This window comes from Coccinella septempunctata, chromosome 5 (assembly GCF_907165205.1).
Source record: "Coccinella septempunctata chromosome 5, icCocSept1.1, whole genome shotgun sequence".
Taxonomy (NCBI): Eukaryota; Metazoa; Arthropoda; class Insecta; order Coleoptera; family Coccinellidae; genus Coccinella; species Coccinella septempunctata.
The window spans coordinates 3,724,881-3,741,148 of record NC_058193.1 but is presented as its reverse complement, the minus strand read 5'-3'; the positions used below and the strand labels follow the sequence as shown (position 1 = coordinate 3,741,148).

General features: G+C 36.3%; 2 protein-coding genes across 2 annotated transcripts; one reads left to right on the top strand and one right to left on the bottom strand.

The window, feature by feature from the left end:
• Positions 1–4,598: 4,598 nt before the first annotated feature.
• On the bottom strand, positions 4,599–6,276 carry LOC123313092. The gene is made up of 2 exons (XM_044897802.1): positions 5,078–6,276; positions 4,599–4,973 (listed from the first exon to the last, which is right to left on the bottom strand). The coding sequence occupies exons 1-2, from the start codon at positions 6,274–6,276 to the stop codon at positions 4,961–4,963; spliced, it is 1,212 nt and encodes a 403-aa protein (XP_044753737.1). The 3' UTR covers positions 4,599–4,960.
• Positions 6,277–7,191: 915 nt separating this feature from the next.
• LOC123313091 lies at positions 7,192–8,244 on the top strand. Its single transcript, XM_044897801.1, has one exon. It carries the CDS (start codon positions 7,192–7,194, stop codon positions 8,242–8,244), a length of 1,053 nt encoding a protein of 350 aa, XP_044753736.1.
• The last annotated feature ends 8,024 nt before the right edge of the window (positions 8,245–16,268 follow it).

The following is a 16,268-nucleotide window of genomic DNA, read 5'->3' as shown; positions in this document are numbered from 1 at the left end:
TATCACAAGATTTCAGAGTTAGTAAAATATCTAATCGAGCCTTACTTTGTCGAACAGCATCGTTGTTATAATAATTAATAGTTTTTCTCTTCATATTTCTAAATGCTTTCAAAGGAAAACATTTTTCGAACAAACGCAAGAAAATATTGACAAAATTATTCCATTGCAAGTCAACTTCTGATTCCTCTGTTAAGAATACTGTATCCCAGTTCACCTGCAAAATATCACTCCGTAGCATTTCTATAGCATCATCAGTGTATATTTCACGATAAGTTATATTTTCAGTATGGTTTTCCATCACAGAGAAACCTAGTTTTTGCCCAAAGTGATCCGAAACAGATGTCCTGAGTACTTCAGATTGAACATCAAAATTAACAAATATATTATCCAGGCAACTCCTGGTGCGCTCCGTAATCCTTGTTGGTTCAAGAATTGAGGGAAATATTTGAAAAAGATTCATTAAGGTTAGGAATTCCGACCTTCTCGTTGTGTTTATCAACAGATCCACGTTGAAATCCCCAGCCAGTATCACATACTTGTTCTCACTTACAGCCACTCTCAGCACTTTTTCTAATTGAGCAATGAACACATCAAAATCACTGGTGGCACTGCAAGGTCTGTACACTGATAGGAGAATGAAACTTTTGCCACCCAAACACATTTCAGCTGCTGCACACTCTATTTGTCCAATTATCGAGAGATCTTCCAATTTTCTTCTCCTTTTGCTGTTGACGTCTTGATGAATATAGATGGCTGCTCCACCGTGCTTACCTTTCGGTCTGCAAACGAAAGATACAAGATTGTAATCATTTAACTTATTTATCAACTCATCTTCACTTTTCCAATGTTCCGTTACACAGACTGCCTTACAATCGGGTTGAGTTGAAAGGAAGTGTTGGAGGGTATCAATACTATTTCCTATTGATTGTAGATTTTGATGTATTACTTCGTAAGTTCTTTTAATGTTATGTTTCAAATTCTGTGATGTTACTTTGCTTTTCTCGAAATGCTGTTGGTTCCCTATAAAAAATTATCTGCAGGACAATTCTTCTTATAGACTTGCATGTTAAAGCGTTTTATGATTATATTCACAGGCCAAAATTCCGGATCGTAAACTTCATCTTTTTTTGAAAAGGGTACCTTCACTAGGAAACTCTTGAGACTGCTTCTTTTCTTCTCAAACGTTAGCTCTTTAACTTCCACCACCTCATCCTTGAAATTTGTTTTTTCCTTGATAAAATTCTCTATCATGGGTTCGGTGACGTGATCCTTTACACGACTAATAAAAAACCACGCTTGCCTCTCCTGCCCAACAAAAGAGTTTTCGTTATCATTCACTTCGCAGGTTCCAAATCTTAAAGATCTGTATTTTCTCTTTCTTTTGTTGTTCACGTTGATCCACTTCTCATTACTCTCGCTGTTAGATTTTCCCTCAGATTGCTCATCAGCAAAGCGATTTGTGGTTGGATTTTATTTGTCAACTCCTTCCTTCACCTTGTCATATTTACCTAGGTCGATGACTTCATTCATTTTCTTTCTTTGCGCATATTCCAGCTGCTGCATTTTACCTACTGAATTTTGAACGAAAAATCCTTCCTCTTTCTGATGACTTCGGATTTTATTGTTTGATGTTCTGGTAGATCTTTTCACCTCTTGCCTGTCATCTCCCTGCGCCTTGTTTAGATTTTTTTCAAGTTGTTTTATCTTATCTGCTTGAGATAAGATTTCCTTTTCCATAACAGAGATTTTGTATTTCAACAATGAATTATTTTCATTCATTAAAATATTTTTATCCTTCAACTCTCTAATTATCTTCATCATAAGCTCAATTTGGGTAGTCTTTTCAGTTATCTCGAACTTACTTGTTGACTGTTTGATGTTTGTTCCATCAGAGTTCTCATTCGAAACTTCGTCATTTGCAACTTCACCGACTTTGTTATTGTCGGCACAGCAAACAATGACCGAATCACTCAACATTTTCATCTGTTTAAGTTTTGTAGTGCAACTCGGGTGAAATACCCTCGCACATACTTGGCACTTAACCGCTTTCACAACACCTCAACGGCAACAACCGCAGATCGTCTCTCCAACAACCTTCTCGCTCGACATCTCTCTCGACATAAAACGCATGTAGCGTTTCTTTCTTCACCTTTCCTGGTGAGTTCACAATCTTAGCTGCTATGGTTTCCCGAACACTTCACACATCTCCACGGGAAGCATTAATTTTGTGCTTGTCCGTACCTTTGGCATCTGAAGCATTGGCTTGGACTTTCTGCCTTCTTTTTTGGTTCGACTGTAATACAAAGGTTGTAGAGTCGTTGGATGTCGAATATTTCCTTCATACAGACAGGAATTGAATTCTGAATAAAGTACCACCAAGAGCAGGATTCGAACCTACGACCCCTCGATTACCGGTCAGGTACTCTCCCAACTGAGCTACCCGGGCTGACGTGAGGATCCATCTGCATTGTCTGGAAACCACTATCCTCAGAATTCACATGTTAGTATTATCACTTCCGAACTCCGGCGTTCGAAAGCGATTGGAAATGTTATAGGTGGAGGGGATACACATTCGCTTTCAATGATCTTCGGGATTCTACATATCCATTTCACTAAAAACTAAAAACTTTCATTTCATTATATTTTCAGACAAAAACTATCATCACAATATTTCCTTTTTTTGCGATTTAACCAAATATAATGGTATCGGCTTTTTCGTTTTGTTTTATTTCATTATAGACACCTCAGCATCATCGATTCCCTAGAATCTCAGGTCATTTTTAATCAATTCTAGTTCTGCGTCTATTGGAAGATGCCTAATGAAGGCGTAAATTTTCTTTTCCTCTTCCATCTGGTATGTGAAATACTCCTTTCCAAGTTGGTCGGAGAAATTTGTTATTTTTCTGTAGTCATCTACAGTTGTGGCTATAATCTTAATTCCGTCTTTCACTAGAGTAGCCTGGTTATAGCTGAATTTCTTGGTATATAGAGCTTTTGAGATCTCTATCCAATCTGATGTACTCATCATCGTGATGGGTGGGATTTTATCCCTTGTAGGCACTCCCGTTGTCTTCTTGACGGTCTCCTCATCAGAAGAGGAGCTTTCTTTTCGCGCGCGTTCAGTTGGGGGCGCGTTTGTGGCCTTCGCAACCAGCGTTGCATCATTCTTCCTTGTTTCCGTTTTTGAAACAATTCCTTTAAGGGAATTATTTTTGGAACCCGCTACCAGTTTTGTAATTGTGGCGTAAGTGGGGGATTTCGGCATATTATTTCGGGTCATTTTCTCTCTCAAGAGGCGCATCTCACCGACCAACTGTGACACAGTTTCGGTCAGTTTGACAATTTGAGCTTTCAACTGCCCATTCTCTTCCCTGAGCTTTACAATATAGAAACCCTTATTATCTGAGGTTTCCGACATGGTTTTATACTCAGATTTCTCAAAATATCGAACAATTTGAGCATAATAGAATATTCAGGAATCTTAACTGAAATAGTCTAATATTAAACTATGGTATAAAGCCAAAAGTTTTCTACGCTATGAGAAAAATCAGGAAAAAGATACGAAAAATAAGCTCTGCAATACCAACGATCAAGATCTGGACACTGGCAGACGAACACCAAGTTTGAAAATTTTAACGAATTAAAATTCCGATAACAAATATAGAACCTACACAAACTTCACAGACGGAATCAAATATTCCGTAGCTTTGCTAGTGGGCACTTTCACTTCGACTTTCTCTTCCGCATTCACGTCTGCTCTTGTCAAGATTTCACTCGAGACTGACTGAGCGGTTACTCTGGTGACAGATATTGAACCGAATTGTCAGGAATTCGACATATACGGACCGCCCACCTACTAACCAGAGGAAACCAAAGTGTATGTATTAAATAATTGATCGTTTGGAATTTTGTTAACCTAATTTATTTAGTCAAATATAATAAGACGTTTCGGGTTCGGGCCCTTTTTCAATCTGAAAACAAATATCAAAAACACAGTTACATATACAATCATTCGAGATAGAGATGTGTCACCTTTATTTTAACAATTTCCAAGTCTTCTGCTTGTGGTGCATGTGTCTTCAAACTTCATTTTGTAACATAATGTGGTGCTAAGTTAATGAATTGTCAAGTTGGTGTCGTTGTCACTCTTCTTCTTCTTTCGTTGTCGTTTTCCGCTATCTTCTTTATAATCGTTGAGTAAATTTTGTTCAGACCATTTATATCTGTTCTGTCGTTGATAGAGTTGGGGTTTCGTTTTATATAAATCATTTCCAAAAATTCCCTGGTTCTTTTATTTGTTTCCCTATCTAATATCCTTGTATTCTCAAAATTGAAAGTGTGGTTGTTTTCTATTGTATGTTTGTAAAGGGCTGTTTGAGTTTTAGAATATTTGTGTCCTTTTATCCTGTTGTTCAGATTTTGTTCCGTTTGTCCTATGTACACTCCATTACATTGGTTGCATGGTATCTCGTAGACGATATGTGATTTTTGACCTTTCGGGACTATTGCCTTCAATCTCGAAAATAATTGATTAACCTGTATAAATGGTTTGTGTGCAATCCTTATATTGGGGTATGGCTTTATTATGTTTTCTATTTTCTCAGTCAGTGTTGGGATGTATGGTAGGGGTATGTAAACTATTGGCTCGGTTTTTGGATTTTGGTAACTTAGTGAGTTGTAAAATTTATGAGTGCGTTGTTTTATTGTTTTCTTTATCATTTCTTGGGGGTAATTGTTTGTGGCAAGTAGGGAGGAGATCTGATTTAGTAACTCCGGTCTATAACGTGGTGAAGTTAATTTGATTGCTCGATCTATATAATTGGTTACTATTGCTTTTTTCTGTTTGATGTTATGTACTGAGTTATAATCAAGTATCCGGTCTGAGTTAATGGTTTTTCGGAGCATTTTAGTTTCTATTTTGTTATTTTCTCTAATGATGGTCATGTCCAGAAAGTTGATTTTATTGTCCAGTTCTGTTTCTAGAGTGAATTTCAGTTTGTTGTTAAGATTATTCAAAACTTCCATTATTTCTTTAATTTGATCTTCTGTTGTTATAATTAAACAATCATCCACGTACCTCTTGAAAATTGTTATTCTATATGATGAATTTAGCAAAACTTTTTCTTCAAAATATTCTAGCACTAATTGAGCCACTGCACCAGCAACCGGACTACCCATAGCTACACCATCTATTTGTTGGTAAAATTCGTCTTCGTATTGAAAATAGCAAGTTCCCAATGTAAGTTGCACTGCCTCTATGAATTCAGTTTTCGGTAGATCTGTATATTTTTCTATGAGGTGCCATTTTTCCTCCAGTATCTGTGGTACCAGTTGTGTGGGGATATTTGTATATAGGGACACAGCATCTATAGAAAATAATTTTTGATCATCTGGAACGTATAGTGTATCTAATTCTTGTTTAAGTTCATAGGAGTTCTTGGTGTAAAAGGGATTTTTGTTTATAACATTTGAGAGACCTGATGCTAAATATTTGGACAGCTTATAAAATGGTGTTTGCGTATAAGAAATAATAGGTCTGAGTGGAATGTTTGGCTTGTGGAGTTTTGGCAAGCCATATATTTTCGGTGAAATACTATTATGTACAGTGAGAGATCTAGCGAGGGTTGGTGATATAAATTCTGAGTTTTCCCATTTTTTAATTATGTCGTTATTGTGTTTTTGTAAGGAATTTGTTAAGTCTCTCTTTATGCGTTTGTATGTTGTTGTATCACTTAGCAGTTCTCTAATCTTTGTTTCGTAGGTAGATTTATTCATTACAACTGTTGAATTGCCCTTGTCCGCTCTCGTTACTACAATCTGTGGATTATCTCGTAGAAATTTCTTTGTTTTATTGAATGCTGTTATATCCTTCCTTTCTTTAAAATTCAGTTTTTCATTTTTAACTTTGTCGTGGTGTTCAATTAAAGTATTATTTAGTTTTATTCTTATTTCATTTTGGTTTTCTTGGTTTAATTTCGTTATATTTGCTTCGATGTTGGCTATTATTTGATCTGTTGGAATTTGATTTGCATCTTTGGGGCGTATTGCAAACTTAGGGTCTTGGCTAAGCAGGAGTTGAATTTCTTCTGGAATAATGGTATCTGATAAATTCTTTATTGTGTTCTTCGTTTGAACTTGTGTGGCATTTTTAGTTGACTGTGACAATTTGACCAGTTTTTTGTTGTGCCTTTTTGTATTTAAATCTATGTTTTTCTTAATAATATCTGACTGTAGATCTTCAAAAGTGGACAAAATTTCAAATTTATCATATACCATTATTCCAGACGAAATTCAACTCCTACTTAGCCAAGACCCTAAGTTTGCAATACGCCCCAAAGATGCAAATCAAATTCCAACAGATCAAATAATAGCCAACATCGAAGCAAATATAACGAAATTAAACCAAGAAAACCAAAATGAAATAAGAATAAAACTGAATAATACTTTAATTAAACACCACGACAAAGTTAAAAATGAAAAACTGAATTTTAAAGAAAGGAAGGATATAACAGCATTCAATAAAACAAAGAAATTTCTACGAGATAATCCACAAATTGTAGTAACGAGAGTGGACAAGGGCAATTCAACAGTTGTAATGAATAAATCTATCTACGAAACAAAGATTAGAGAACTGCTAAGTGATACAACAACATACAAACGCATAAAGAGAGACTTAACAAATTCCTTACAAAAACACAATAACGAAATAATTAAAAAATGGGAAAACTCAGAATTTATATCACCAACCCTCGCTAGATCTCTCACTGTACATAATAGTATTTCACCGAAAATATATGGCTTGCCAAAACTCCACAAGCCAAACATTCCACTCAGACCTATTATTTCTCATACGAAACACCATTTTATAAGCTGTCCAAATATTTAGCATCAGTTCTCTCAAATGTTATAAACAAAAATCCCTTTTACACCAAGAACTCCTATGAACTTAAACAAGAATTAGATACACTATACGTTTCAGATGATCAAAAATTATTTTCTATAGATGCTGTGTCCCTATATACAAATATCCCCACACAACTGGTACCACAGATACTGGAGGAAAAATGGCACCTCATAGAAAAATATACAGATCTACCGAAAACTGAATTCATAGAGGCAGTGCAACTTACATTGGGAACTTGCTATTTTCAATACGAAGACGAATTTTACCAACAAATAGATGGTGTAGCTATGGGTAGCCCGGTTGCTGGTGCAGTGGCTCAATTAGTGCTAGAATATTTTGAAGAAAAAGTTTTGCTAAATTCATCATATAGAATAACAATTTTCAAGAGGTACGTGGATGATTGTTTAATTATAACAACAGAAGATCAAATTAAAGAAATAATGGAAGTTTTGAATAATCTTAACAACAAACTGAAATTTACTCTAGAAACAGAACTGGACAATAAAATCAAATTTCTGGACATGACCATCATTAGAGAAAATAACAAAATAGAAACTAAAATGCTCCGAAAAACCATTAACTCAGACCGGATACTTGATTATAACTCAGTACATAACATCAAACAGAAAAAAGCAATAGTAACCAATTATATAGATCGAGCAATCAAATTAACTTCACCACGTTATAGACCGGAGATACTAAATCAGATCTCCTCCCTACTTGCCACAAACAATTACCCCCAAGAAATGATAAAGAAAACAATAAAACAACGCACTCATAAATTTTACAACTCACTAAGTTACCAAAATCCAAAAACCGAGCCAATAGTTTACATATCCCTACCATACATCCCAACACTGTCTGTGAAAATAGAAAACATAATAAAGCCAAACCCCAATATAAGGATTGCACACAAACCATTTATACAGGTTAATCAATTATTTTCGAGATTGAAGGCAATAGTCCCGAAAGGTCAAAAATCACATATCGTCTACGAGATACCATGCAACCAATGTAATGGAGTGTACATAGGACAAACGGAACAAAATCTGAACAACAGGATAAAAGGACACAAATATTCTAAAACTCAAACAGCCCTTTACAAACATACAATAGAAAATAACCACACTTTCAATTTTGAGAATACAAGGATATTAGATAGGGAAACAAATAAAAGAACCAGGGAATTTTTGGAAATGATTTATATAAAACGAAACCCCAACTCTATCAACGACAGAACAGATATAAATGGTCTGAACAAAATATACTCAACGATTATAAAGAAGACAGCGGAAAACGACAACGAAAGAAGAAGAAGAGTGACAACGACACCAACTTGACAATTCATTAACTTAGCACCACATTATGTTACAAAATGAAGATTGAAGACACATGCACCACAAGCAGAAGACTTGGAAATTGTTAAAATAAAGGTGACAGATCTCTATCTCGAATGATTGTATATGTAACTGTGTTTTTGATATTTGTTTTTAGATTGAAAAAGGGCCCGAACCCGAAACGTCTTATTATATTTGACTAAATAAATTAGGTTAACAAAATTCCAAACGATCAATTATTTAATACAATAATAAACCAATGGAATAAATATACCAACAAACAAAAGTGTATGTATATACTCACCACAGCCTTTATAAATATAACCTAGAAAAGCATTTGAAAATAAGAAATATTCAACTTCAGAGCATATTAATCAGTATTCAAAATTGATACAATAATGTTTACAATTTGTACGAATAAATTAAGGACATGAACAGCAGTACATAATTCAAATTGTCGACGGTGAGTGGCTCAGTACATAGATTAACATATGATAGGTCACTGTACATTCACAATACTAACCTTAATTCCGCAACACAAAATCTCAACTTATGAGCTATTACCAACTTAAATTCGATTTTCTATAGCCATTGGAGATGTTAATCATTCTTGAATGGACTTTAGAAGCACATTCCTCTTGGTGTACTGTCACATTTTTCGAAATACACCAATTCACGAAGTGATCGTAAGCTGCAGAATATTTTTCAATAGACTTCGATGGTTGGACGGAAGGGGCTGCTTCATTGGCCAAAACCCCAATATCTGAAGACGTTTTCAATTTCAACCACTTCTCACTAGCAAGATATCTATGCTCACTAGCTTGCAAATGATAACTATTAATTATTTCACTTTATATCTGTCAGAATGAATTTTGCGTGGCAACTGTATATAGGCAAATATAATAAATAATTCACTCAATTATAAGGATCGTAAATCGATACAATTATGTACATAAATCATTCCAAAAGTGGATATTCAGATTTTTATGAATTTCAAAACATTTGAAAATAAAATAACATAATAAAAGAATGATCACGCCTAATAACAGGCAGGCAATGAATACAATAATAAGGATAAATTCAGATGCATATCACCCGACGATATGAATATCAACAAGTGTTACGATCTGAATTGAACTAGCCAATTTGCCATCGTCAAGGCCCCAAATGGAGTATGCTCCATCGAAGAAAAGCAGATGCTGACCATGGTTTCGGCCTCATTTGACCTCATCATAGCAACATAGCATTTTACTACGGTGGAGAAGGTTTGGAATTGATGGAACTTTATTCAATATTGGCAAGTTCTACTGGGTACTATACATTTACTCAGAGCGCCACCCAATATGAAACGGTGTCCGATGCAGATAGAAACCAAGACGAAGACAATAGCATATATGTCCCATATTTTCTCTAATTCAGTACGCCGATTCGCTTTGCGAACAACAGACGTATGACGAATTGAGAAGTCTGGGAACACGTTCAGATCACGGCAGAAATGATGCCAGCGGTACAATAATAAATATGCATATGCATCTGAATTTATTCTTATTAAAATAACATATTTCGAGTCCTGCTCTGGGAGGTACTTTATTCAGAATTCAATTCTTGTCTGCATGCCGTCAAAAACTTCCATTATAACATATTTCAGTCGGAGTAGAAGTGACTTTTCATGGCTCGCTTTCAATTGAGTATACTCAAGCTTGCCACGAAAAGTGACACTTCTCCTCCTTATGAACTAATATACTATGATGTTCAATAAAGTTTTCGACTCGGTTTTCGAGATATTCGTGATTTTCGAAAATTCAAATTGAATAACATACTTTGCTACACTTTTTCTTGGCCTGACTCCTCATGAAAGCATATTTTCAATCGGATTTTTGGATACTATTCCATGTTAGCGCTGTATGTAATTCATGATTGTTAGGGCGCCTGTATATTTTTTTTAAACAAAAACCTAACTCAAATATCCTCTTTTGATAAGTTTTTCTGAGTTTGACCTAATGACGCGTGAAAAAAAAAGTAACCTGAGTGCCAAAGTAAGAAAAAACATGTCGTGTTCCATTGAGATTACGAAATGGTATAACTCACTGTATTTCCAGCACTTGATACAAAATAAATTCGTATTACAATGAGACAGGGCATAGTTTAATGTAAACCTTGTTTTTGAAATTTTTAGCAAAGGAAATGAGAAGATAGGCATGCAGAATGAAGTAATCATTCATTAGTAGGTATGAAGCATACAGATTGCGAAAATTCTACTCCGTACCTAGGGAGTACCATAAGACAGAAGAGGGCTGTAGAAATGCAATCGCTCAGTGCGAGAATAATTTTATTACAAGTGATAAATTATCGAATGTTCATATGGACAGCTCTGTGAATCATTTCTGACTACGCTTTGTCTCTTATGAGAGGGAACTGCGAATTCGTGGCTGGTAGGCGCAGCTCCCTTGAAAATAAATGGCGCAAATCAAATATGAAGCGGTCCAGTTGAATATTTAATAATTCATCAACTGCAATAAAATTATTCTCGCACTGGACGATTGCATTTTTAGAGTCCAATTTTTTCTCATGGCATTCCTTATGTTCTGCGTTGAATTTTGGTATTCTGTATATTGGAGCTTGGATTAGTTTCAAGTGATGAAGGAAATTTGAGCAGTTTTGTAGCAAGGAAAAAAAAGGTCTTGAATCATTTGTAATAGGAATTCATTCTCATCTTTTTTTCTCAATTACAAAATTGCCAAACTTCACTTCGTCAGTTGAAATTCACTTGAAAATGTAGGGCTTAATACTGAAGGGAAACGAGAATAAATAACAATTTCAAAATAACGTTTTATTGAATTGAGTTGTTCAAAATGGCCACTATGCGCTCTGATTCATGTTTTACACCTTATAATGAGCTTTATTCAGTGAAAATGGAGTACATCCTACTGCAACACCAATTGTTGTTTCCTTTAAGTTTGATGTTTCTAACGTAACCGGTTGTGGTTGAATTAGGGAGTTATGAGTTGGTGTAGGAGTCTGTAGAGAAAGCGAGGTTTCGGTTCAATCCGTGCGGGACAGGTGGCGCATCAGGATGCGCCAGGATGGAAAATTTCTCAAAAAGTCGCCCTGATTTCGTTTAAGACACCAGCCTCCGCTCGAAATATTCAACGCTACACGGTACTGATGAGGGACAATGATTCCGAAATCGGTCTACAGTTGCGTGTGCGACTTCTTTGATATTTCCTGCGGCCGTTCTTGAATAGCTAGCATGATTGGAGTCAAAATTCTTCGGAAGGTTGACATTAAACTAGGCCTCGACTTTTTTTTGGCACTAGGTAAGGTTAAACTTAGAAGAAAAAATTAGCTAAACAGATAATTTGACTGAGATCTGTGTTAAGAATAAAAACTAGGCAAGCCCCTCAAAAATCATGAGTTATGGTCCAAAGTCTTTCCGCAGGTACCATATCAAACATTCATTACGCAACACCCTGTATATTTCAAAGTTGATCGCTGAATACATCGCGACTGAGCGCCGCTATATCGCTGAACAGATCGTGATAGTATGTGCGGAATAAAGCGGTGAACACATATGAGCGGCCGCGGCCACGATCACGATCGAGAAGCGATCAAACTCGTCCCATACAAATGTATTAGCCTAGTTGCACACACACCGATTTTTGGACGGCCGGTAAAAAATCGGCCGACATTTTATCGGTAGTAGTTGCTTGCACACTCACCGGATTTTTACCGGCCAAACGATCAACCAACTAAAGTCGACTGAAATGATCGGTAATAAACATTGAACTCAAGAAAGAACTCCTTCTTGAGTTCAATGGTAAACAATCGGAGCTTGTACAAACGTGTACTTAGTCACGTACGCCACTACATCCCGGTATTGCCGGTATTGGGCGGTTGCTCACCGGCATTTTACCGTCACCGATCAGTGGTCGGCGTATGTGCAAGGTCCCGTTCCCACACGTGGTTCACTATTGGAATTTGGACGACCGATATAAAATCGGCCGTCCAAAATCGGTGTGTGTGCAACTAGGCTTAGGCGGTGAACACATATGAGCGGCCGCGGCCGCGGCCGCGATCAGTGAGCGTGCGTGAGCGTGAGACATCGCGACTGAACGCCGCTATATCGCTGAACAGAGCGTGATATTATGTGCGGAATAATACATTTGCATGGGACGCTTCTCGATCGTGATCGTGATCGTGGCCGCGGCCGCTCATATGTGTTCACCGCCTATTTGCATGGGACGAGTTTGATCGCTTCTCGATCGTGATCGTGGCCGCGGCCGCTCATATGTGTTCACCGCCTAACGGTCGAAAGGCGATCTATCCGGGAACACTATCAGATTCTCTCTATCCGCAGGTACCATATCAAACATTCATTACGCAACACCCTGTATATTTCAAAGTGTTCGCCCGTCCGACTTGTCTGCGGATCAGCATGATTCTGTGCGAGATAGGTAGTCGTTCACCAATTTGACTAGTCTATCACAATTTATTGCCGAGTGCCTGGATGTTGGTGGTCAGATTGATGTGGCTTATACCGATTTTTCAAGATCAATTTATTCTGGTGTTCATGAGATCCTATAGAACGAGCTGCCTTTATTAGGTTTCATCTTGCTTACTTGAAGTCGATTGGTTCCAATTTGAGTCCACTCGATCGAATTCATAGCAGATTTTTAAGTCTGTCTCTTCCTTGGATTGATGTCTTCATTATAATTCCGTGGCAGTCCCCTATTATCTCTTGAGGTTTCTTGAACATGGTTAATAATTCCTTGGGCTTCGTCAGCGTGCTAACATATTTGGTTGGTGGTTGAAGGCACAGTACAATGAAACTGCTGGTTGATTCACACTCTTCTTGAGTCGAATATTCTTCATTCTTGATTTTGATCACGTACTTCTTCGGTGGTTTAATAGCAATATCTTTGTGATTAGGTACTGGGAATATTCTGGAGTAATTTGCAATGTACTGTTAATGTATAGGGATTTTCAGAAGGAATGTTATAAGATATTATATATGGGTTACTATAAGAGATATAAACTCCAATAGTTTGTTGAGATGAACATAACCAATTGGTGATAATTCTTGCGGTTCATAAATTTTTTCTAGATATTGTTCAATTGAATGAAGTTCTTCAACTTTGAAAAGTTCTAGATTTGGTATTTCTGCAATACTAAAACTTGGTTCTTTCTAGAACAAGTGAATAATCAAGTGAAACTCTTTATTGTTTATTGTTTATTGTTTTTAATCAGGACACATACAGGTAATTAAATACCCAAAAAATGGTCACAATTTAGATTTACAAAAAAAATAGAAGTACCCTAAAAAAAAAGCCAAAAAAAAAAAATTAGAAGAGACTTAAAATTACGTATTCCATATAAAAAGAAAAAACCACAACAACAGTATACATCATCTATGTGGGCCGAAAGTCAGAATACCGCGATGAATGGTAAGATGTGATGAAATAATTCTTAAGCCTTGACTTGACAGAAATTGTGCTGAGAAAAAATGGGTCAATTACTTCTTTAAAGCTGTTACATTGACTGAGCATTCTATGAACAGGAGAGTTCATAGCGCTATTGGTTTGTCTCTTCGGTATGTGAAAGATGTCAAATTGCCTAATCCTCCTTATTGGAGCGTAAATATTCAGTCTGGAGGTGATGAATATACTTTCCAGGTCCCCATTCATCAATTTCCGAAGGAATATGATGTCACCAATACATCTGCGATCCTCAAGCCTGATCATATTGAAATATCGCAATCTTCTATTGTAATTTTCAGGATCCCCCCAACTCAAATTCATATTACACTTAAATCCTAAAAATCTCAAGAATCTACGTTGAACCTTTTCAAGACGATTAATATACACCAAATAACATGGATTCCATACAATAGATGCGAAGTTCAATTTATTGAAAACATAAGCAAAATAAAGACAGATGATTGGTCTGCAGTTAGAGAAGCATCTACTCTGCCTCAGTATAAATCCTAGCATTCTATTGCATGAAGTGACAACACAATCAACATGTATATCAAATTTCAACTTTGAGTCAAATGTTACTCCCAGATCCCTCACGTGTGATGACCGCTTCAAGATGACATCATGCAACATGTACTGATATGAAAAGATATTTAAATTCCTAGTATAGGAAATTACCTGACATTTTGCTAGGTTCAAGTAGAGACCCCCTGTCTCACAAAAACGCATGAAAGCATTTAAATCATCCTGCAGAAACTGGCAGTCGTGCTCACCTCTGATTCGGAAGAATATTTTTAGATCGTCAGCAAAAAGTAAGATTTGACAGGTTTTAAAACAGTTTATTATGTTATTAATGTAAATAACGAAGAGTAGGGGACCTAATTGGGAACCCTGAGGAACACCAGAAGTTGACATGAAATACCTAGATTTAAAACCTTCTATAGAAACGTACTGTGACCGATTAAGTAAATATGATTCAAACCATCGAAGAAGCGAGCCGCAAACCCCAACCGCCAGCAGTCTGGAAAACAATTTTTGAGTACTTATCCTATCAAAGGCTTTGCTGAAATCAGTATATATGCAGTCCACCTGAATTCCACAATCGAGGTTCTCCTGCAAATACTCAACGAAAGATACCAAATTTGTTTCTATTGAGCGACCCTTAACAAAACCGTGCTGTTCAGGAATGATCTGAGTTTTTACCAAATGAAACAAATGTGGATAAATCAATGTTTCGAATATCCTCTCGAAGATACACAGCTTGCTAATTGGTCTGTAGTTCTCAATCTGATCTCTACTGCCGGATTTAAATATGGGGGTAATGGAGGCTACCTTCCATCGGTTCGGGAAAACTCCACTTTCCAGCGATTTGTTAAAGATGATTGTCAAAGGATACGATAATTGTACACTGCAAGCTTGAACAAAGCAACCAGGAATTAAATCCGGCCCTGAACCTTTCCGAACATTCAATCCTCTGAGCGCAGCCTCCACATCATCTCTTGCTAAAGTAATATGACTTAGATTACATGTACTGAATTGACTGTACCGGTCACTCTTGATTGATATATGAGGTTTTGAGTCATTATCGTGAGATCTCCATGAGATTTGATTTTATCAAAGAATGACTGGATATGTAAAATGTTTACCTATAGATCCTTTGAGTATCTATTCGTTATAAATGATCCGCAAACGAAGTCAGTTCATCTCTTCTTTCGATTTCGTTATTTTTATTCTAATATAGAGCCTCTCATAATTATCATTTATGGTTTTCAAATCATCATAATCTAAACTTTGTGATCTCACCTTGGCAAGAGTAAACACTTTGTCGACTGCTCAGTTATATATCGTTGAGGGGTGAGTTGATGAAAGAATTGACGAAAATGATTATTTTGTTGGGCGCCAGGCTGAACTAACCCAAGAGATAAAACAACAGTTCATAGAAAAAGAAAACTTGCCTGAGAGAGGAAATAACAGAAAACAATAAAATTAATATATGTATAATATATTTTCGAGAACTCACAAAATTTCAATTTGATTAAACAACAAGTGCTGAAGGCTGAAATTTTATAACACGAAAAAAAAAACAGAACGTTGGCAAATTCTCAATATTTACGACTGATCTCTTTCTTCCTCTTCCTGGAATTGATCTTCAGATTTGAAAGTTCTGGAGTATGTGCCTGGGAACGATAAAATGGTAGATGATGGTTGCCAAATTCCTGTCAACTGACAACTTCGCATATGTTGGTTGGAACCGTCGTACGTCCTTTTATAAATTATTTCCTTGAAATCTCTGTCCAAATTAGTCAAACGAAACAGGCAATTCTTTCCTCCTAATCGATAGAGAAAATTGAGATCAGTATCGTAAGATACAATTATAAGAAAGTAATTCCACCACGTTCTGTCCAAAAAAAACTATTCATGCAAAGAAAAAAATACAAAAAAATGCTTGCAGAAATTCGGAAAAACATCTAATCAATGAAGAAAAGATTGCAGAAAAAAACTTTCAGGCATTGAGAAACAAAAAAAAAAAATTCAATTTAGGAAATCATTACA